The 24,049-nt window shown below is 42.7% G+C and overlaps 1 protein-coding gene across 1 annotated transcript; it reads right to left on the reverse strand.

Moving 5' to 3' along the window:
* Positions 1 to 12,170: 12,170 nt before the first annotated feature.
* Positions 12,171 to 23,807, reverse strand: TLR3 (toll like receptor 3). The gene is made up of 5 exons (XM_072122642.1): positions 23,671 to 23,807; positions 20,101 to 20,551; positions 19,832 to 20,023; positions 13,564 to 15,389; positions 12,171 to 13,399 (listed from the first exon to the last, which is right to left on the reverse strand). Exons 2-5 carry the CDS (start codon positions 20,542 to 20,544, stop codon positions 13,171 to 13,173), a joined length of 2,691 nt encoding a protein of 896 aa, XP_071978743.1. The 5' UTR covers positions 20,545 to 20,551; positions 23,671 to 23,807; the 3' UTR covers positions 12,171 to 13,170.
* Between the last annotated feature and the right edge of the window lie 242 nt (positions 23,808 to 24,049).

A 24,049-nucleotide genomic window follows, 5' to 3' on the forward strand; every position in this document is an offset into this window, starting at 1 on the left:
TGGTGTTTGAGGTGGATATGTGTGTCACTAAGAGCTAAACACAACGGTAGCAAGTCCCCCTGCAAATTCCTCACAATATGGTACTAGCTGCACTACCAGTGCCAGCAAGCCCAGCCACAAGCAAATAAAAAAAAAAAGTATAACGTTATTGTAGCCCTAAGAAGGGCTGTTGGGTTGTTGTAGAATCACTCCTGCCTAACAGTAAGCTAATAGAACACCCTAACGCTTTCCCTGACCAGCAGCAGCTCTCTCCCTAGCGGCATCCAGACAGAGAATGATCCGAGCAGCGCGGGCAGCGGCTAGTCTATCCCAGGGTCACCTGATCTGGCCAGCCAACCACTGCTATCGACGTGTAAGGGTACCACGTCATGCTGGGTGGAGTGCAGAGTCTCCTGGCTTGTGATTGGCTCTGTTTCTGGCCGCCAAAAAGCAAAACGGCGGGAGCTGCCTTTTTCTCGAGCGGGCGAAATACTCGTCCGAGCAACGAGCAGTTACGAGTACGCTAATGCTCGATCGAGCATCAAGCTCGGACGAGTATGTTCGCTCATCTCTAACTGTCAACTGTTTTAAAAATCGCATGCGTTTTTAAACGGCCTGAAAACGCATGCTTAAAAACGGACCAAAAACGCCATGTGTGGCATCACCCTTAGGCCATTTTGAAATGCAATAAAACAGCTGAGGAGAGTTAATTTGCCTAATTACTTTGCTGTTAACATTTGAGTTTACAAAATGCATCTTTAACACGATGTTAAGACATATGTTAGCAATACTTTAATACATGTATTTTGTTAAGTATGTGTTAACATCGTGTTAACAAATGTAAACAGTAATGTAATAAGGTAAATCACCTCTTCAGCTGTTGTAACGCAACCAAAACGCAACGTGTGAATGCGGCCTCAGTCACCATCTCTCTTTCCTAAACAGACACTTCACTATTAAGGAGATTTCTGGTTCCTTCTGCTGTCCTTGGGAAGCATCTGAGACACTATGATGTCATCAGCATTGTGAGCTCCTGGTACGCATGATGTCACAGTCATTACTACATTCAAGAAAGCAGGAAACGCATAGAGTAGATCAGTGATCCTGGGGCACACCACCAACCAAAATAGCACAAAATGACACTAAAACAGTCATATTATACATATAGTTAATAATATAGATTCTAAATTTATTTTAGTCACTCAGTGTGAAACCTGGGCCTGTTTCGATAAACACAAAAGGGATATCCTGGCAGGAATGGTGGAAAGACGCACACAAAGCTCTTCCTCAACAGTTCTCAGTTTCTCCCTGTTTTTAGTATATGGTGCTGATTATTATATGGCTCATATACTGCAAAATAAAGGGGTACAATGAGAAGTACTATGGCCATGAGGCCAGAGAACAAGTGCCAGCTCGTATACTCAGCATATGAGCTGGTACTTGTAGTACTCCAGCCTCATGACTATAGTATTTCTCATTGTTATATGCAGAATACTTCTGCAGTACTAAAAGTACTCATATGCTGAGTATTCTGCCAACAATTCATATACTCAGGCAAAAGCTCATATAGTCAGCATTATTGGTGGGCATTACCTTGGCGGTGGGCAAATGCAAGAGTCTCTCCGCTCTCAGGATGATGCGCCGGCCTCGGTGACGTCATTTTGTCGCGCAAGGTTCAAAGCTTGCACATGTGTTATTGTACACGTCTCCTACATTGTAAGAAGCCGTGACTGTGCATCGCTGCGCATTGCCGGGAAACAAAACACAGGGGGCACCATAGTTTGGGGAACTTTCCCTGCGGCACACCCGACCATGTGTCGCGGCACACTAGTGTTTAGTGGTTGAAAATCACTGAAGTAGATAATAGATGAGGCTGTAGATTGGTATATTACGTCGTATACTGGGTGTATAACTTTACTATGACTGTGATTGTGATGAGTTCTGGTCCCAGGGCTGCGATAAGTTTGGGAAATTTGGGAAACATCATGGTTAATTTACAGGCTTTTAGGACCATATCACATGCATCTTATCTGCTCTTCCTACTCCCTCTTGACAAAGCAACAATAATAACTCATTTGTATCAGCTATTTTAGATTACAACCTACAGCGGTTGTGGATGATGCAAGTGCCATATGATATGTCTGGTCTTCAGGGACGGCTCATCATGACGTTATGCCGGATAGTGTCATTTTATCACGTGTGTGTGGCATGCTTCACGCAGCTCACATGTGTACTACACACGTGTGAACACACTGGAAGAGAAATAAGAGGGAATATGAGCTGCAGGTATCACTTCAAGGATTATCCATTCGCTCTAATTAGAAAATCATCATATATTAACTCACAAGTAATTAAAACCAGTGTCCCTACAGATTATCAGTAATCAGATACATGGGGGGGATTTCTTACCAGATAGTAGATGACACAACCCCTGGTTATAAAGCTGCGTGAAAAAAATGTTGCTTTTATGGGTGTGGTCATTTTGAGTGACAACCAACATGATAGATAGAAGCGCAGGAGGTTTAAAGGGACTGACAGGGATATGAATAACAAGCCACTCTAATCACTAGGCCATGTCTGTTATTGCCGCTCGTCCTCATTTACAAGACCTGATGATATCAGCAGTTGTCCTTGAGGCCTTTCCCTTTGTCCTGCACCTTATCCCAACCTTACCATGATGGACCCCACCATGTATGATGCACCATTCCCTCACATTGTGGCCAGTCTAACACTAATGTTATCATAGCTTTTACACATAGATGTTGCCTCTATGGGGCAGATTTACTTATCCGGTCCCGTCACAATCCCACGGTGCGTTTTCCGACGAGGATTCGGGTCCGGCGCGATTCACAAAGATTATGCGTCCAATTTCCTGCAGGTGTTGCTGCTGCGCCGAGGTCCGCCGAAGTTCACCTTATTCTTTCTGGTGCATGTGAGTGCTTGATCTTGTGACACAAATCCTTTTTTATATTCCGCAGTTTGTCCGAATCCGTCGGGTTGTCCGACGGCCCACTCGCGATTTCTGCCGCGTGCAAGCTGGCGTGTGCCAAAATCCTGGGGCAATTTCGCGCAAAACGGAAATATTCGGGAAACCCGACGAAAGTGCGGCGTTTTATATTATAAAAAGTTATACAATTTTCCAATACACTTTCTGTATCAATTCCTCACAGTTTTCTAGATCTCTGCTTGCTGTCATTCTATAAAAATTATGTTTATTTTCTAGTGGACAGAAATCTGACCATGGTCACACAGGTGCTCGGCTCGTATCACACAGCTCTGATTACTCTATATGATATAACGAGCCGTGCACCTGTGTGACCATGGGCAGATTTCTGTCCACTGGAAGTAAACATAGAAGTTTCTGTAGAAGGACAGCAAGCAGAGATATAGAAAACCGCAAGGCTGTGATACAGAAAGTATATTGGAAAATTGTCTAACTTTTTATCATAAAACATTAACATTCATTTTCTGAAATGGGAATACCCCTTTAAGCTCCCAGTGAGATTAAACATGGCACATTGTGGGAATAAAGGATTGTCAACAGTGATTGTGACTTTTCTTGATCTGTTTTTTTTTTTTATATAGGAGAAGAGGGTCAATGGTTTAATTTTTTAAAACAAGGGCATGGCATTTTTTCATACATTTTTTCATTCGGCTTTCTTATGTAACATCTGTGCCCATTCAGGCTTCATCCTTTGCCTGTAAAGTACAGCAAAAGATGCGCTGATTACTGGATTTGTGATCTTAGTTTACATTCTGTTCTTTATTAATGTGAACACTGCCTTATTTCACTCCTGGCTGTCTTGATTTATTTACAGACAGTTTACCTAATGTGATGGACTGGTGCCCTCTCCATTCACATTCCTCCCCTGCTAGTCTGGATGTCATAAAACCTTTCCAATCACCTTCTGAACTCTGATATTTCATAAGAGGTTTGTCTGACCATTTGCAGGTCTACATTTGGGCCCGTAACCATTTTATTGCCTTTTTTTGGATCATATATTAGATTTTTTGACCTTTTGTCCATCCATTGGTATCTAAATTCTACACTGTATTGCCTCTTGGGTTTATCCAATTTCTTTGCAACTATTCTTCTGTGTTTTTACTTTGCTACAGGAAGGAAATGTCACCAGTTGTCACACACTGTCTGGAGTAGGCTGAGAAATTAGGTAGGGACAGCTGGGGAATCTAGCCTCAGGTCCCACTGTCTGTGTCTGTTCTACCTTTCCATCTTTGTCCATTCCCTTAAAGCAGAATGACATTCTAGGACAATGGGGCAGATTTACTTACCCGGTCCATTCGCGATCCAGCGGCGTGCTCTCTGCTCTGGATTCGGGTCCGGCCGGGATTTAATAAGGTAGTTCCTCCGCCGTCCGCCAGGTGGCGCTGCTGCACTGAAAAGCATCTGAACGCGCCGGAATTCACAGAGGCCGGCTGAGTGAAGGTAAGCGCGTCCCGAGCGACACATTTTCCGTTTTTAAATGCGGCGGTTTTTCCGAATACGTCGGGTTTTCGTTCGGCCACGCCCCCCGATTTCCATCGCGCGCATGCCGGCGCCGATGCGCCACAATCCGATCATGTACGCCAAAATCCCGGGGCAATTCAGGTACAATCGGCGCAAATCGGAAATATTCGGGTAACACGTCGGGAAAACGCGAATCGGATCCTTAGTAAATGATCCCCATTGTCTAAAAATACATATAAAAATGGCTACATTTATAAAAAAATCTTAAAAAAGGAAACTTAATGCTTGTCATGTAATGTCACCTGATGCTCCCCCACCACCACTCCGGTACATACAATGGAGAGGGGGACACAAAGTAGTAACACCGACCGCATTCAAACTATTTTGCACTGTCTATTTATACCATGGAAACTCACATAAAGTCCAGTGTGTCCCCAGTCTACTATATACAGTTTGCAGTCAAATGTTTCATCCAACGTTGATTTCATTTCACTTCCTAACAATTATAATTTTAGACATGCAGTAACCACAACTTCCACCTTTCATAACCAAGCCCAGACATTTGACATATGAAGTAATTAAGTGAAATTCAGAGAGTCGGCAGAGACTACCATATAGTTCAAATATGTATCCTTTATTTTTATGAGCGGTTTTTAGTTTATTGAAAAGTTATCAGGTGAAAATAGGACATATTTAAATTTAAACAAAAACAGATCTGTGACCGGCCCCATTGAGTTGTACAGGTCATTGGAAACAATGGACATTTTACGATGTTTGCCACCATAAGTCATATGATTTGCGCCCCCTTCTGTTCCTTCTCACTGATTTTCTGCATGTCCATAAGGCGAAGGCTGTTACAGGTCAGGCATGCTCAGTAGAAATGAGCTGGATTTGGCTGTAAAATGGTATCTTTTACAAGGCTTCATAATGTCCTGAAAGCTCAATATGCTCAGCTTTAGGAAGGTAGAAGAAGCTGAAAGACCGCTGGCCTAACAGAGAAGCTGCCATATATTTCATCCACTATGGACATATAGGGCATTTCTATTAGTCATTAGCCCATGTGAAGTGTCTGGAGAAAAGATGTTGTAATAATAATAATAATAATCTTTATTTATATAGCGCCATCAAATTCAGTAGCGCTTTACAAATCAAAAGAAACACAGCCATATAACACACACAGTATAGGAAAGAGTCAGCTACGCTATTATACAATGATTATAAAAAAATTTATATTAATACATAAGAAAATTTGTGTAATTATTTACGTAATTTAATATTAGTATTTCATAATAATATACAGACACAGGGAAAGATAAGAGCCCAACAACACTAAACACTGAATTATGTGAACTAAAACGCTGCCACCAGGTGGTTGGATGAACACATGACACACTAAGACATTTATATATGTGGGCCAATAGAGGGGAACTTGACACCTATTTGTTTGTATTGTACAGGACACTATGGCAGGCACAGGGGCTGGAGGTTGAAGAAGAACAATAACACCCTATCAGTAGTAGATTATAATATAGACGGTTTGGGTGGTAGCCTGGGGCCCAAACCTTCTAGTGTGCCCATGGCCACCCAACCCACCCACCAAGTTTTATACAGAGAGAACTTTACATCTCTTCCTGCTTTTCATACACGAGTCATTTCAGTACCTTTGGATGTCCTCTAGAGGTCCTGAATCTGCAGATTGAAAGCAGGCAGAAGGGACACATCCTCCATTCCCTGTGTCCTGCATTTAGCAGTGTTGCTGAAAGCTTTTTCTGTTTTGCTAACCAATGCCTTTAATATCAGGGGCGTCGCTAGGTCAAAAGATCCGGGGCCCGTGCCCCAGATCTTTTGTCCTGTGCCCCGGATGCCTGTGGATCAATAGGACACTTCTGCTCGTGCTGTCTGGCACATTTCTACATTCTCAACTTTATTTGTACTCTCTGGACACAGACAGAGGTGAGTAGTCAGGGCCAGCATTAGGGACTAGGCTAATAACAGGGTCAGGGAGTACATTTGTGCATCTTAGCAGCATGTAAAAGCCAGCGGCAGCAGCTTACTGCTTCCAGGGGAAGACACTTTCACTTAGCAGCTGTGTATAGCCTCTGTGCTGCACTGTTCTGCTATAAACTCCAGCTCCTTCTATATCTGTATACCCCCATCCCCCACCACTGCTCCCTGTGCTATCTAGCCCCCACCACAGCATCAGCTAATCACTAGCCGGCACTTGCTGTGATTCATTATCAGATTGTCGGGACAGAGAGACTGGGGAGGATACATACAGCAAGTGTGAGTCTCCATGTCCTGCTTACTGATTCCTCTGAAGTTACAGGCTTACCAAGTAAATGTGTTGTGTGAAGTATGTATAGAATCTATTGCAATGTACATGGATAAACACATGCTATGAAAATGCTGAGGTGTGTTTATATGTATATTTGAGTTGGATGTTTACCTGTGTATATTGTACACTTTTACACTGACCATTAAGTGTCACGATTCTCTCAGTCAAGAAAAATCATAACTATTATTCATCTGTGAACTGCCAAAAATCAGTAATAAATTCAAATATGCACTGAACATTGCACTTGAATTGATGCTGTGCTCACAATACCATTACTTCTATTGTTCTGATGCCTCAGATAATCACAACAGACATTGAAGTTAGGCTGCATTCACATTCACGTATGCTCGTATACAATGGCGCACTGGAGAGTAGAAGGGGTGAGCAGCTCTCCATAGGAAATGGTGCAGCCCAGCCACATGCATGGGGAGAGATAGAGGATGTTCTATCTTTTTCCCATGTACAGTACCACTGCCGGGTTACCATAGCTGTCTATAGGGACGAATATCCAGCCGCATAACTGTGAATGCAGCCTTTCTTTCAGGACCAGGTTTTTACAGGATTTAGCATTTTTGATCTTTACTACATATTTTTTTAGATTTTTCTGTATACATAACTCTCTTTTGATAGATCAGGTTTTTTAAAACACAGCAATACCTGTCATGTTCATGATTTTATTTTTATTTGTGTTATATGGAAAAAGGATTTTTTAAAAACTTTTTCTTTTAACTTTTATTTCAGACCCCCGTAGGTAGGAGTAGTCATTTCTTAAAATATTAAAATAAAAATAAAGAGTTGCCTTCTGCCATCCGCTCCGTACCCCACTAGAGAGTGCAGGAAACTGGGTGACATCACTGCACCGCATCTCCTGATTCCTGCAGCTCAGTACAGTGGCCGGGTGCAGGAGACGGGGTATAATCATATCAACGCACCTCCTCCTTTAGTGAAGAGAGGTATGTGACTGGCATGGGGCCATAACTTGTGTGGGGTTGTTACCTGGTTGGTGACATTACTAGCATGGGAGCATTACTGGCCTTATAGCATAATTATTGTGACGGTATTACTGGCGTGGTGGCATTGTGGCACAATTAGTGTGGGTCATTACAGGTTTGAAGCATTAATAGGTGGGTGTCACCCTAATTAGTGAGGGTCATATTGAAGGGATATTCAAGGGGAATTTGCATTTATAGTATTCAACTCTAATTGAGGGGCTATTAGGTGGTTGACACTTTGAGGCGCCAGAGGAAATAGGTATCAATCTCACTTGTGGTTTATGTAGCTGTATATGTACAAGTACTGTTGTTATTAGCACAAGCACATGTGAATTGGGGCCCGTGCCCCGAATCTTTTATGACCCTAGCAACGCACCTGGCCTTTATCTTAGCTGCTCATTCAGTTAGCACCCACATCATGTCATAGAACAACCTCATTACATTTTTAGATTCTATTGTTCTCATAATATACTCCAGGACTACTGTTTTCAGATAATAGGCCCCATGCACACAAAGGTTTATGGCGGCAGTATGCTAGCCATAGGAATGCCAGCTAGCATACAGTCATCATCTGGGTGAGACTGGGGTACCTGGGGCCCACCAGTGAAATTGATTTTGGGGGCCCACCTACTACTACATAGAAATATTGTGGGATAAAGGAATTTCTAAGCACTACCGGGGCCAGTAACACAAAGGATAAGCTAATCCCTTTCTCCCTCCCTCTCTGTTAGTGCTCGGCTCTTGGTTTGTGTACAGGGGCTGCAGTAATGACTGCAGTATCTCAGGGCATTAATGTTAGGGATAGTATAAGAGTTACCCCTGGTTTACTGGGCTTTCTGCTGGTGGCTGGGCTGTAACCACAGTTACTTACAGTATAATGTCACCTGGATAACACAATGCCCACACTGTGCTTCTAAAGAATCTACATAACAAAACCCTCTGCGCCCCCAGCATATCAAAAATTACATTGTTACCCCCAAATATATTACTATACTACAGTCCCTGAATAAATAATACTGTACCACCCACTAAAAAAATCATATGTGGTTCCCCCGTTCCCCCCAATTAATTAATAATATATGGTTGCCCAACTTGCCCTGTGAATTATTTTTATTCATTGCACATGGCGCTGGTTACTGGGAAACTCCCTGCTGACACGTTCCCTCTACATATAAATAGTTTTATTTCAGTATATTGCCCCCAGACATCTTATATGCTTCCACCTTTATGCATTTTACAAACTAGGTCATGAATTTAAGTAACGGGCCCCCTGGAATAATACACACTGAGCCCCCTGATGAATTTTATACACTGGGTTCCCTCATGAATTATACACACTGATCCACTCATGAGTTTTACACACTGAGCCCCCTCATTAATTATACACATTGCCTCCCCCCCCCAAGTTTTATATAATGGGCCTCCTCATTCCACACACTGCCCCCCATCAATTTTATAAACTGCCTCGTCCCCACATTATACACACTGCCCCCCTACAAATTTTACATAGGCACCCTCATCATACACACTGCTCACCCCATAAATTTTACTAGAGCTCTCCCTTCATACTATAAGTCCCCTGCCCCTGAAATCAACATTGGTCCCCCCATGAATTTTGCATTGGGCTCCTTCATTGGGCCCCGCCATGAATTTAACATTGGGACCCCTCATACACACTGCCCCCTCATTATACACACTCCCCCAATTATTTAACATTGGGCCCCCTTATTCACATTTCCCCCTCATTATACACACTCCTCCCAAGAATTTAACATTGGACCCCCTCATACACACCCCACCCAAGAATTTAACATTGGGCCCCCTTCAGATTTTAAATAGGCCCCTCATACACACTGCCACCCTCCAGATTTTTCTAAGGCCCCCTATACAAACTGCCCCCCAAACAGATTTTAATAAGCCCCCCCCCATACACACTGCCCCCCTCCAGATTTTAAGAAGGCCCCCATACACACTGCCCTCCCTCCAGATTTTAATAAGGCCCTCCTACACACTGCCTCCTCCAGATTTTAGACCCCCCATGGACATGGCGCCCCCTTCAGATTTTAATAAGATCCCCCATGCACACAGCCCCCACTGAGCTTAATAAGCTCCCCATACACACTGCCCCACCTGCGGAGTTTTAAAGGCCCCCCCATACACATTGCCCCTCTCCAGAGTTTAATAAGGAGCCCACACACACACTGCCTCCGTCCAAAGTTTAATAACATCTACGCTATAAGTACCTATAGAAAAGGCTCTACTGCTATAATAAGCCATCCTGCTAGATTTGGACATTATACATACACTCACCGGCCACTTTATTAGGTACACCTGTCCAACTGCTCATTAACACTTCATTTCTAATAAGCCAATCACATGGTGGCAACTCAGTGCATTTAGGCATGTAGACATGATCAAGACAATCTCCTGTAGTTCAAACCTAGCATCAGTATGGGGAAGAAAGGTGATTTGAGTGCCTTTGAACGTGGCATGGTTGTTGGTGCCAGAAGGGCAGGTCTGAGTATTTCAGAAACTGCTGATCTACTGGGATTTTCACGCACTACCATCTCTAGGGTTTACAGAGATTGGTCCGAAAAAGAAAAAACATCCAGTGAGCGGCAGTTCTGTTGGCGGAAATGCCTTGTTGATGCCAGAGGTCAGAGCAGAATGGGCAGACTGGTTCAAGCTGATAGAAAGGCAACAGTGACTCAAATCGCCACCCGTTACAGCCAAGGTAGGCAGAAGAGCATCTCTAAACGCACAGTACGTCGAACTTTGAGGCAGATGGGCTACAGCAGCAGAAGACCACACCGGGTGCCACTCCTTTCAGCTAAGAACAGGAAACTGAGGCTACAATTTGCACAAGCTCATCGAAATTGGACAGTAGAAGATTGGGAAAACGTTGCCTGGTCTGATGAGTCTCGATTTCTGCTGCGATGTTCGGATGGTAGGGTCAGAATTTGGCGTCAACAACATGAAAGCATGGATCCAGTCTGCCTTGTATCAATGGTTCAGGCTGGTGGTGGTGGTGTCATGGTGTGGGGAAAATTTTCTTGGCACTCTTTGGGCCCCTTGGTACCAATTGAGCATCGTTGCAGCCTACCTGAGTATTGTTGCTGACCATGTCCATCCCTTTATGACCACAATGTACCCAACATCTGATGGCTACTTTCAGCAGGATAATGCGCCATGTCATAAAGCTGGAATCATCTCTGACTGGTTTCTTGAACATGACAATGAGTTCACTGTACTCAAATGGCCTCCACAGTCACCAGATCTCCATCCAATAAAGCATCTTTGGGATGTGGTGGAACGGGAGATTCGCATCATGGATGTGCAGCCGACAAATCTGCGGCAACTGTGTGATGCCATCATATGGACCAAAATCTCTGAGGAATTCTTCCACGAAGAATTGAGGCAGTTCTGAAGGCAAAAGGGGGTCCAACCCATTACTAGCATGGTGTACCTAATAAAGTGGCCGGTGAGTGTATATTCTATACTGCGGACGCTGGACTGGGTTTTAGCACACCTGATGCAAGTGTAAATAAGTAGCACAAGTAGCCCAATACAAGGTTACTCCACCTTAGAGGAGTCACCTTTGCCTTTAGCATGGTGGAACGTAACAATGGGGCTCATTTACTAAGGGTCCGAATCGCGCACTTTTGTGGGGTTTCCCGACGATTTCCGATTTGCCCTGAATTGCCCCGGGATTTTGGCACACGCGATCAGATTGTGACGCATCAGAGCCGGCTTTCCCGCGACATAAATCGCTGGGCATGGCCGTCGGACAACCCGACGGATTCAGATAAAACGCGGAAGGCAAAAAAAAATTTGTGCCGCAAAATCAGCACTTACATGCACCGGAACGAAGCAGGTGAACTCTGGCGGCTCCGGCGCAGCAGCGACACCTGGTGGATATCGGCCGCACAGACCTTAGTGAATCCTGGTATATCCAAATCAGCTTTGGAGGCTGCACCGCTGGATCGCGACTGGACCGGGTAAGTAAATGTGCCCCTGTATCTTTATATTTGCACTTTGCTGTTTGATACAATAGAATTCACGCCAGGCCATTACTATATATTGTTGAATCCACCTTCATTCTTTATGAAATTAATGCTTTAATATGTATTGAGGACCAGGATGTGTACCATGTAATAACCTACCACCTCTGTTTGTGTTTTAATGGGTGTTTTTAGGTCCTAGTGACATGTTTAATAAGTAAGGCCCCCCATTCACACCGCCACCCCCTCACCTCTCTTGCCAATAGCAAAAAAAAAAAAAAATTACTCACTTTGTTCTGCATCCTGTTGCTGCTGTCGCTGGTGCTGTGGGATATGGAGAGATGCAATGATGTCCTTTTCCGGCTGTATTGAGTACTATTGCTGCCACTGCCAGGGGCCTCCCATGGATCCGAGCGGAGGCCCCTGCCATAGGACCAGGTTACTGGGCCCACCAGGGGATTCACCAGCCCACTGGTGGGCCAGACCGACCTTGGCCACCATAGGACTGCATTGTGCAAGTCACTGTATGGTGAGCATGCACATGTGTCACCCTACCACACCTTAGCCTAAAAAAACATAGAGCATGCTCTATCTTTCATCACAAATTCAACTCGTCTCCCTATTGATCTTCTCCAGCTGGCCGTATGTTCCTTACGTGGGCGTAACATACATTCATGTGCATGAGACCTTATACAGTAAATCGGGGAGAAATAGGCAGCTTACGTCATCATGAATACAAGTATAAAGGACTTTGGTTCCTGTGTAGTGTGCCAAATTTACTCCCATTTAGCATGGTATTGCATTAACATATGATACTGTGCAAAAGTTTTAGGCAGGTTTAAAAATTAGAATTGTAGTTTTCATTTAATCAATTAATATAGTTACAAAACAAAAATATTTGGTGTAATCAGCTTTTTTCTTCACAATTTGATCCTTTTAGGACATTTGCACCCATTTTTTTCTATAAAAGAACTGAGCTTTGAGAACTAACCACAGATATAATGTAAGTAGGCTTTCTCAAATGTTATCTAATCCCAGACAGAGTGAAAATGAGACGAGGGCTCTGAATTTTCTGTATATTGAAGGTTAGATATGCACGTTTTGATGTGGAATTTTTCATACACACTATTTACACATACAAAACATATATTAAAAAGGTTGGGTTTTCTGCTTTTATTTTTCCATTAAAATGTTTTAAAAGTATTTAATTTACTTCCACATGATCCATGTGTTACAGTAATGTAAAACAGTTGCCCCACCCCCTCCCTTCCCAAAGCATACCTTAGTAAAAAAATTACCTACTCGGTCAGAACATTCTTCTCTTTAGTATGCATTGTGATTTGCCTATCCTCCATATCTTGCTGTACCGACATATCCATGAGAACATACAGTCCACATTTAATTTACTACATTGGGTGATCCTAGAGCAATTTTTAGTTTTTGCTGAAAAGCATCGATCCTCTCGTTTTGAAGAGGCCACTCTAGAATACATCGAGACTTGAACATGCCTCTTCTCATTTTTATGCTGTAGTTAAGTTTATAATCGGGAATGTCCTCCAGAAATAAGAGGATAATGGAGTCCCGGCTATCCACAATAAATTGCTGGAACGCTTGCTGAACCTTGAATCTTAAGAAAACAAAACAGTCACAATGTTAGGAAAACTAGTATCAGTGGCTTTAGAAAAGTCTTAATTAAGTGACATTAGTCTTAATGAAGTTACACTACATTATAGCTATATCAAAGAATCATATGGTCAGTAGAATATAGAACTACTTTAATGGAGCACTTACCTTCTACACCACTGGTCATTTAGGAAATACCGTGTTATAACAAAAATGACCTTTCGGCTGTTTCTGATGCTGTTGACAATCAGTTGTAGATTTGATTCTCCGGCTTCGAAATCTCTTTCCTCAAAACAGAATTTGTATTGGCGGCCATTTTCAAGTGGTAGCAGATATCGATAAACCCAAGACTCGTCTTTCTTGGCATGTATGATATAAGCATCATATTGAAAGTTTCTGTCACCTAGGTCGATTTCTGTTAAGCCCAGTATTTTGTTTTCCAAAACTGTCCAATGAAACTTTATTCTCCAGCCTTGGAAGTTTAGCAGCAAAACAAAAACCACCAGAGAACTTGTAACTGTAAAGCTAAATATAAATAATGCCATAAAAGGAGCATGGTCTTTGCATGGTGAATTATCAAAATTCTTAACCAAAACGCCATGGTAATTGCTAGGTGTATTGCAAATATACTGTGAGTCTCGCCCCGGGACACTTGTATTTGTTTTATTAAGCCAATCTGCAAACCAAGCTATGCTTTCACATGTGCAGTCAAACGGGTTATTACCCATACTTAAATTTCTCAAACTACCTAAAACATTTTTAAAAGTATTTTCTTCAACAGATGTTATTAGATTTTTATGTAGGTCGAGGTCAAGTAGTGATTCTTGGTCTGCAAACAGAGATTGTGGAAATACATAAATATTATTTTCGCCCAAATTCAAGATTTTCAAATCCGAAAGCCCCCTGAAAGCTTCAGCAGGTATTTCATCCAAGCCATTGGAAAGCAAGTCAAGTATTTCTAAGTTCTGAAGGCCTTTCAAAAACAATACTGGGCCACCAGGATTTGCCTTTTTCCATAATCGAGCGAGGTTGTTGTGTTGAAGGCTTAGAATTCTTAGATTATGAAGACCACTAAAAATATCTTCGTCTATGTTAGCGATATTGTTGTTACCAAGATCCAGATGGGTTAAGTTGTGTAAACATTGAAAAAGAGAATTGCTTGGGCTTTTAAATGTTATCGCTGTCTTCCTTAGGTTCAGTTTTTCAAGACTTGGAATACTGCAAAATGAACTACGCGTTAAGGACAAATGTTTGTTATATGAGAGATATATCTGCTTAATTTTGTGAAGACCTTCAAATTCCTGGCCAGTAAGGTATTGGTCGATCTGGTTAATGCCTAAATCCAGCACTTCGAGGTGTTTCAGGCCATAGAATGCTCTAGATTCTATTTTGGTTAAATCTATTTTTGACAGATTTAGCGATATCAGGGATGAATTTGAAAGAGATGAAAATGTCTCGTTTCTAATAGTCTGAAAACTGCACCCCCCAAGGTCCAAGTTTGTAAGGTTTGTCAGACCAGAAAAAGTAAATTCAGAAAAGAAGATTTTTTTATTTTGTTCCATGTTGAGGTATTGGAGGTTTTGAAGCCATTGGAATGATAAGTCATCAATTTTGGACTTTGAACTGCTAAAAAACTTTTTTAAATTCAAGTATCTCAGGTTTGATAAACCTTTAAAAGCTTTGGATGTTAGATGACTGACTTGATTTTCTTCTAAGTTTAGGATTCTCAAATTAGGCAGATAGATAAATGAATTGTTATCGATCTGTGACATAACGTTTTTGGAAATGTCCAAACTTAGTACATTTGTTGTTTCTAAGCCTTTCAGTGTTGTATTATAGATTTTTGTAAGCTGAGAATTAAGCAAAATAAGAACAGTAATTTGTGTGCCTGGTAACTGTGAGCAAAGTTTCTCAGTTAACTTGGGTCCAAGTGTCATGTTGGCCATGATAAGTGTACGAAGATTCGGCAGTTTTTGAAAACAGCCCTCTTGAAACTATAAAAAAAAAAATATTATTCCAGTTCAGTTCATGCAAGTATCCACCAATAATAGGTCTCTGTTGCTCAATGTATCATACATGTGATGTGGGGAATGGGTATATTGGTCAGCAATGCTATGTGTACATACTAGATGTATATTTGTTTATAACCACATAATGATTCTACACAAATACAAAATCAGTTTGCCCCTGGGTTCTCATTGGGGAGTATGGAATATGTTTAAGTGAGCTTACCCACCTAAGTCTCCAGATAGCGCTAAGGCTAGGTTTCTATCTTGCTTTCTGTATACGCTGAGCGTATATCACAGGTAAAGTTCCCATATTTGCATCCGTCTGGCCAGTATACACCATATACTATGCAAAAAGCCGGATGGAAAAATTTACCAAGGTGCAAATTCCACCCTGCTGCCTCCTGCTGAACATCATGCTTGCAGTACACCCTCCACTGAGCATATATGTCGCTCAGTGGGAGGAAGGGCCCCAGTGATGACCCCATGGTGCCATAAAATGACAGTGACATCACTGTGAAAAGTCTTAGAACATAGGCAGCATCAAATCACTGTTTAGGTTGTTTCTCAGACTCAGGGGGGGAGGATGATACACTGAGAGACGTATACCCATCTATAAGTGTACCATATGTGTTCGGACACTGCTAACACCTAAGATCGGAACTGGCACCGATCATGGGTGTTACCATTTAAAAGCCCACAGCTAGATAAATTTGGTATATCCGTGACTGTACCAACCCAAAGAATTACTCCAAAAGAAAATTGCACCGCATTTGAATTTTTTTTCCAGCCTCCCAATAATAATACCGTAATAATACTGTAATAATTTAATACCGTAATATTAAATACAGTACCATTTGTTAAGCAGAAACCAAGCCCTCATACTGCTCTGTATATGGAAAAAAAGGTTATGGATTTTTGAAAGTGGGAAGTAAAAAACAGAACTGCAAAAACAAAAAGGTGTGTCCTTAAGGGGTTAATTGATGTTATGTGATAGCAATCTAGCACCGCACATGGACTATCTCTATAGGCACTTCTATAAGGATACATTCAACAATGGGCAGGAATAAAGGCTTACTGTAGTGTTAAGACCCTAGAGAAGTTTTACCTGTTATTCCTCAATTTGCACTTTCACTTTTACACCTGCATAAACCACAAAGCCACAGAAACCAACCTGTATTGTTTGTTTTTAGAATTTCAGTGGGGTTTATTTGCTGTAAGGACAGGAGGGTTTTTATTCCTCTTTTTGGCTATTACTTCACATCTGCACTAAAATCTTCTCTGGGAACCTACATTCAACTGTCACAAAACTCTGAAAAAAAATAGCAAAGCATCTGTTCCTAAAAGGGAAATATAGCAATAGCACACATGTGATCCTAGCCTACATGAAAAAGATGTACAGGAGACCTGGGGGATTTTATTAGTGAGAATTGTCATAAAAATATTCTTGTTCTACGATCACAAGTATTGTTAATCCCAGTGCTAAAACAGAGATCTATATCCTATAATTCAGGGGCGTAACTAGAGGGGTAGCAGCATAGCAGCTGCTATGAGGCCTGCATTGTCAGGGGGCCCATTATATATGTATATATATATATATATATGTATATATATATATATATATATATATATATATATATATATATATATATATATACCGTATATACTCGAGTATAAGCCGAGCCCCCTAAATTTACCATCAAAAACTCGGAAAACCTATTGACTCGAGTATAAGCCGAGGGTGGGAAATGTATTGGTCACAGACCACCAGTATGTAGCCAGCCAGCCCCATATAGTATACAGCCTGCCCCCAGTAGTATACAGCTTGCCCCCAGTAGTATACAGCCTGCCCCCAGTAGTATACAGCCTGCCCCAGTAGTCTACAGCCTGCCCCCAGTAGTATACAGCCTGCCCCAAGTAGTATACAGCTTGCCCCCAGTAGTATACAGCTTGCCCCAGTAGTATACAGCCAGTCCCCAGTAGTATACAGCTTGCCCCCAGTAGTACACAGCCTGCCCCCAGTAGTTTACAGCTTGCCCACAGTAATATACAGCCTGCCCCCAGTAGTATACAGCCCAGCATAAAAAAAAAAATAAATAAACTCACCCTCCGGTGGCCCCGACGTGCAGCGCTGCTCCCTTTATGTCCGCGCGGGTCCTCTTCTGACTTCCGCGCCCGTCTTCTTTCTTCTCTAACTTCGTGGTGGGCGCCGCCATTGTTCTCCCCTGGATGGCGCCTAGTATGACGCGTCGCTGCTGACATCATACTAGGCGCCGCCTGGGAGAAAAACATGGTGGCACCCAGCACAAAGTTAGAGAAGAAAGAAGACGCGGAAGCCAGAAGAGGACCAGCACGGACATCGGGGGAGCAGCGCTGCACGTCGGGGCCACCAGAGGGTGAGTATATAAGTTAATTATTTTTAAAATATTTTTTAAGTATATATACACTCACCGGCCACTTTATTAGGTACGCCTGTCCAACTGCTCGTTAACACTTAATTTCTAATCAGCCAATCACATGGCGGCAACTTGACATGGTCGAGACAATCTCCTGCAGTTCAAACCGAGCATCAGTATGGGGAAGAAGGTGATTTGAGTGCCTTTGAACGTGGCATGGTTGTTGGTGCCAGAACGGCTGAGTATTTCAGAAACTGCGGATCTACTGGGATTTTCACGCACAACCATCTCTAGGGTTTAAAGAGAATGGTCCGAAAAAGAAAAAACATCCAGTGAGCGGCAGTTCTGTGGGCGGAAATGCCTTGTTGATGCCAGATGTCAGTGGAGAATGGGCAGACTGGTTCGAGCTGATAGAAAGGCAACAGTGACTCAAATCGCCACCCTTTACAACCAAGGTAGGCAGAAGAGCATCTCTGAACACACAGTACATCGAACTTTGAGGCAGATGGGCTACAGCAGCAGAAGACCACACCGGGTGCCACTCCTTTCAGCTAAGAACAGGAAAGCTACAATTTGCACAAGCTCATCGAAATTTGACAGTAGAAGATTGGAAAAACGTTGCCTGGTCTGATGAGTCTCGATTTCTGCTGCGACATTCGGATGGTAGGGTCAGAATTTGGCGTCAACAACATGAAACCATGGATCCATCCTGCCTTGTATCAACGGTTCAGGCTGGTGGTGGTGGTGTCATGGTGTGGGGAATATTTTCTTGGCACTCTTTGGGCCCCTTGGTACCAATTGAGCATCGTTGCAACGCCACAGCCTACCTGAGTATTGTTGCTGACCATGTCCATCCCTTTATGACCACAATGTACCCAACATCTGATGGCTACTTTCAGCAGGATAATGCGCCATGTCATAAAGCTGGAATCATCTCAGACTGGTTTCTTGAACATGACAATGAGTTCACTGTACTCAAATGGCCTCCACAGTCACCAGATCTCAATCCAATAGAGCATCTTTGGGATGTGGTGGAACGAGAGATTCGCATCATGGATGTGCAGCCGACAAATCTGCAGCAACTGTGTGATGCCATCATGTCAATATGTACCAAAATCTCTGAGGAATGGTTCCAGCACCTTGTTGAACCTATGCCACGAAGAATTGAGGCAGTTCTGAAGGCAAACGGGGGACCAACCTGTTACTAGCATGGTGTACCTAATAAAGTGGCCGGTGAGTGTATGTGTGTATTGACTCGTGTATAAGCCGAGGGGACGTATTTCAGCACATCTTTTCTGCTAAAAAACACGGCTTATACACAAGTATATACAGCATATGAGTAAATGTGAGTGTAATTTGTATATTTTTAAGGGGAAGGGGGGCCCTATTCAGAAGACTGCTATGGGCCCAGCCTCTCCTAGTTACACCCCGGCTATAGCTGAATGCTAGTTGAACTGTGATATGTCTTCTGTAGCGATTGTGACCAAAAATTACTGGTTTCTGTTGCTGTTTTTCACTGCTCCAATGTAGCTTGTAATACGCACCCTGTATACACAGCAATAATTGACAAGCTGACCATTCAAAAATATATTCACGCTGTTGTTATTTTCAACTACAGGCTACAGATTGGTGAAGATAATTTTCAGTTTTGATATGACTTTACCCCATCTACAAAGCAAGGTCCATAAAGCTGTAACTTGATAAATTACAATTGTCACAGAGACCAAATTGGCTGGGGTTACAATGATAAAATATACAATTCTGACTTACATACAAAATACAAACTTAAGAACAAACCTACAGAACCGATCTTGATCCGTAACCCTGGGACTGCCTGCATAGGGTTGGCAGCTGCAATGGTCCCAGACAAGTTTTGCTGGTGTGGTGGGACTTTTTGCATGTAACCTAATCAATGGGTGTACATGTACACAAGATGTCGCAATTCCAGTAGACTATGGGTGTGGTAGTGTTATACAGTAACAGAAGGGAACCCCATATGAATCTTTGTTCTGTGACCGCTATTTTACACCTTACCTCTTTCACAGGGTTGCTTGAAAGATCCAGCTTCTGCACAGAATTGTTAAAAGGAAACATAAAATCCTCTTTCCTTAGTTCACTGATCATATTATGTGAATACAGGAGCTCGGAGAGGTTGGGTAGCTGCTCTTTGTCTCCTAAAGCTGTGGTTGTCATTTTATTGTGAGACACATCAAGGACGTTCAGGTTCTGTAAAGAATAATATCGTGACTTTAATCACATGATATCACAAGCTGATTCGGATTATAGGCCTAAGTGAATATTACCTGGAGACTTTCAAATGGGTTCCCAGTTATTCCTTTAATTCCATTGGAATTCAGCCGCAGCTCGGCGAGGTCTGTGCAGTAAAGGAAGCCTTTTTCGGGGATCTTGCTAAATTCATTGTGCTGCAGGTTAAGTATTTTAAGCAATGGCAGTTTTTGGCACAAGGCAGTGTCAAGAATATGGAGAGTATTATATCCAACATCCAGATGATGGAGTTTGTCGTATCTGGAGAGGTTGGCTGCAGGCAGTGTCTTCAGTCGATTATGAGAAAGGTCCAGGATTTTGATGGTTGTTGGAAGGTCAGAAGGTATGGTATATAATTCCAGGTGACTGCAGTCCGCTTTTTCTGTTGTGACCTTACAGCGATTTTCTGCAATGATGGGAACCATGATAATGACATATGCAGTGCAGAGCACGTACACAGGGAATATGAATGTAGATTTCATCTTGTTTCTGTTATTTAAAAAAGATATAATATATCATTAAGAATTATAGCAAAATGTAATTACTAAAATATACGAGACCCCACACTGAAAACTGACATATAGCCACACAGTTCAACCATTCTGTCTCTACTTGTTTGATTTTAAAGAAGTTAAAGGGACCCTGTCATCATGGGCCCTTTTTCTGGATCCCCCATGTCCCCATAGAGAATAGTGTGCACATTGCCAAAACCATCACGCTCAGGAAACCACAAAGTCATGCGTCTATTTCAAATAGAAGGGATATTGGCGTTTTTTAAAATTTAAAATAGATGCATGACGGAGCAGTTTCCCAAGGGTGCAGTGGGACACTGCTTCTCTCTGGCCACTCCCATGGGACACTGCTCTGCAGAGAGAAAGGTAAATCTTTATCTAAATCTTATTTTTATCAGAGAAAGGCTTTGGCAATGTGCACATTATTCTCTATGGGTCATGGGGGAACCAGAAAAAGGGCTCCTGATTACAGGTTCTCTTTTCATCACTATGATTTACCCACCTGAACTAACTGTTATGGTATGCAGGGCAATGCCCACACGTGCCACCTATACCTTTGCTTATATTGTCCAGCTTCTCCTTTCCTGCTCAAACTCCACTTTAGAAATATGAAAATTAGGCTGAAGTCCACATCTTGCTGGACCTATGATTGACATAGTTGAAGGGGAAGCAGGAGAGGAGGTGCTGGGCAGGTGAGGTGTAGCAGTGGTTTTATTACTGTTGTGGACTCTCTGCTAATGCCCTCCGAGGTCCTTCAGACTAATTTGCATATTTCTAACATTACGGTAACTTTTGCAAGAAGAAGCTGGGCACATAATGGGTGACTTGCAATTAGTCGGGAAGGTAGTCGGATAACCAGAGTCTATTTTTACAGCAAATAAAGACAAGGTTTAAAAACAAATAGGCAAAATGAAAAGGGATCCTTCTGAAATTATACCATAAAGGTAATTCAGACAGTTTCCAAACATGTGCCCTTATGGTACATCTTCTTAGGTTTCCTTTTTATTTACTACATGCATAAGAAGAAGCATTTCCCTATTGTTAGAGATTTTTATCTAGGACTCAAAACAGTCTCTTAGTGTATGTAAAGATCTTCTCCCTCATCAAAGTCATCAAAGAGGCATGAATAGAATACTGCAATGCTATTGGCCATAATGAATTTACCAGCACATTTCTCAGAAAAGGCTAATAGATAAACTAGGGGAGGCTGGCAGGCCATATACTGGGGGCGGGGGGCTGGCAGCTATATACTACATGGGCCTGGCTGTATACTTCATGGGGGCTGGCTGGCTGGAACGCCCCAGTAGCCACTTTCTTCCTCCTACCCTGACATCTTGGGCGCGCAGCTGCTCGTAGCTGCGCGCCCTCGTCCGAGAAGCCGGAGTTTGCCGCATACACAGTAGCTCCGGCTTCGGATAAGTGGCCGCACAGCCGCAGGCCTGCTGTTCTGCACATGCGCAGAACACCAGCTTCTCGGATGAAGATGTCAGGGTAGGAGGAACAAAGAGGCTACTGAGGCGTGGAGTAGCCACGACGTGTAGCATCATGTCTGACTACTCCACGCCCCAGTAGCCGCTTTAGAAAATTTGCATATTAGGGCAATAAAGATTTTAAAAAGATAGCGGGGACGTGAGGATTAGCTCTAAAAATCCTCACGTCCAATACATGCACCTACCACCTGTTCTACCTTTATAGAGATAACTAAATGTAATGCTGAACACCATGCAGTGGTGTAAACTGAGCCTTAATTCCCTATATTTTGTTTGGTATATGCATTCTGGGTATATTTTTATAAGTATGTATTCGAGTATAAGCCGACATGAATATAAGCCAAGGCCCCTAATGTTACCACAACAAACTGAGAAAACCTATTGACTCGAGTATAAGCCTATGATTGGAAATGCATGTCACAGCATCCCCCCAGCATATAGCAAGTCAGCCCCCTGCTCCCCTTTATAAAGCTACCTAGCCCCCCTCCGCCAGTATATAGCCAACCAGCCACTTGCAGGAGGATCTGTGGGGGGACTGGCCTCAGGACTGGCCTTCCTTCTGCTGTCTTTTTGCGCACAATTTTGCATGTCTGACAAGGACACCAAAATGCTTCATCCCAACCCTGGCAGGCCCCAAAATCATAAGAACAGAAGTGTGTTCTACCCTCATTTGCACATGTGCATGCTGCTCTATTTAACTCTATGGGGGTTATTTACTCAGGGTCTGTGGATCGCGCTTTTGTCGGATTTTCCGTCGTTTTGGGGATTTGCGCCGCTGTGACAGGTATTTAACTGGGGATTGTGTCACACCCGATTGGATTGTGGCGCAGATGCGCTGGCTTTCATGCAACAGAAATCATGGGACGATCCGAATGATTCGGACTGAGCGCAGGATTTCACTTCAAATTGTTTCACAAGATCAAGCACTTACATGCACCAGGAAGAAGAAGGTGAACTCCAGCGGACCTGAGTGGGGAAGCGACAGATGCAGGATATCAGGCCCGCGATATTAGTGAATCGCGGCAAATGTGCATACCGGTCGGACAATGCACTTTTGGGGAACGCGTCAGGACAGGTAAGTAAAGTAAAGTAAGTGCCCCTATGTTGCTGACGGAGATAGCCGAACACTGTAGCTGTCTCCATCAGTTCGATAGGCAGTGAGTGGAGTGGCAGTCTGACATATCTAACCAGCTGCTCCATTCATTTGTGGTACAACAGACCCCCCCCTTATTATGATCTCTGGGGGTCACATCCTGTGAATAGGGGATGACTTGTTGTGAATGGCCAACCCCTTTAAATCTATTTTTGGAAAATGTGGTTCCTATGCCCTAGAACACCCGTGAAACTACAACTCTCAGCATGCCTACAATTGCCAGTAAGTGGAATTGTTTCTCTTTCCTCTTTTTATAAAAAGAGTTTTATAATTTCAATAAGATTAGTTTTACGGCTAAAGGTCTAAGAACACCTTGAACTTGTCAGATATCAGATGCAATGGTAATTATTAAATTCATGTGCAAAAGAGTTTGCATACTACAGTAATAACCAAAGATCCAGCTAAATAGACCAGTATTACAGATAATAACATTCACTTATATCAGAAACTTACAGACTCTTCTTGTGGGTTGGAGAGCTAACAGTTAAGTTCTTCTTACAGGGTAGAGCCTGGGCGCCATATCACAGAAAAACAGACTGAGAACCAAGGCTGCACATTGTGCAGAAGGTGGAGGAGCGAGATCTGGCAGCTGTGAGTCACTGGCTATGGGGCAGCCCCTGACTTGGGAGTGGTTATTATACGCATAACACTAGCACCAGCAATGTCATTTTACTTTTGTCTGACCCATATACTTATGCTCAATACTCCAACATTACCAAGATTACACACTCTTACTTTAGGAATGCTTCCTCTTTTCATTTCGATGCTTACTGTTGTCCGACACTAAGTAAATCATAAGTAACTTTCATTGCATTCATTTCACTACAGCTTG

The sequence above is a fragment of the Engystomops pustulosus genome, chromosome 1, assembly GCF_040894005.1.
Source record: "Engystomops pustulosus chromosome 1, aEngPut4.maternal, whole genome shotgun sequence".
Lineage (NCBI taxonomy): Eukaryota > Metazoa > Chordata > Amphibia > Anura > Leptodactylidae > Engystomops > Engystomops pustulosus.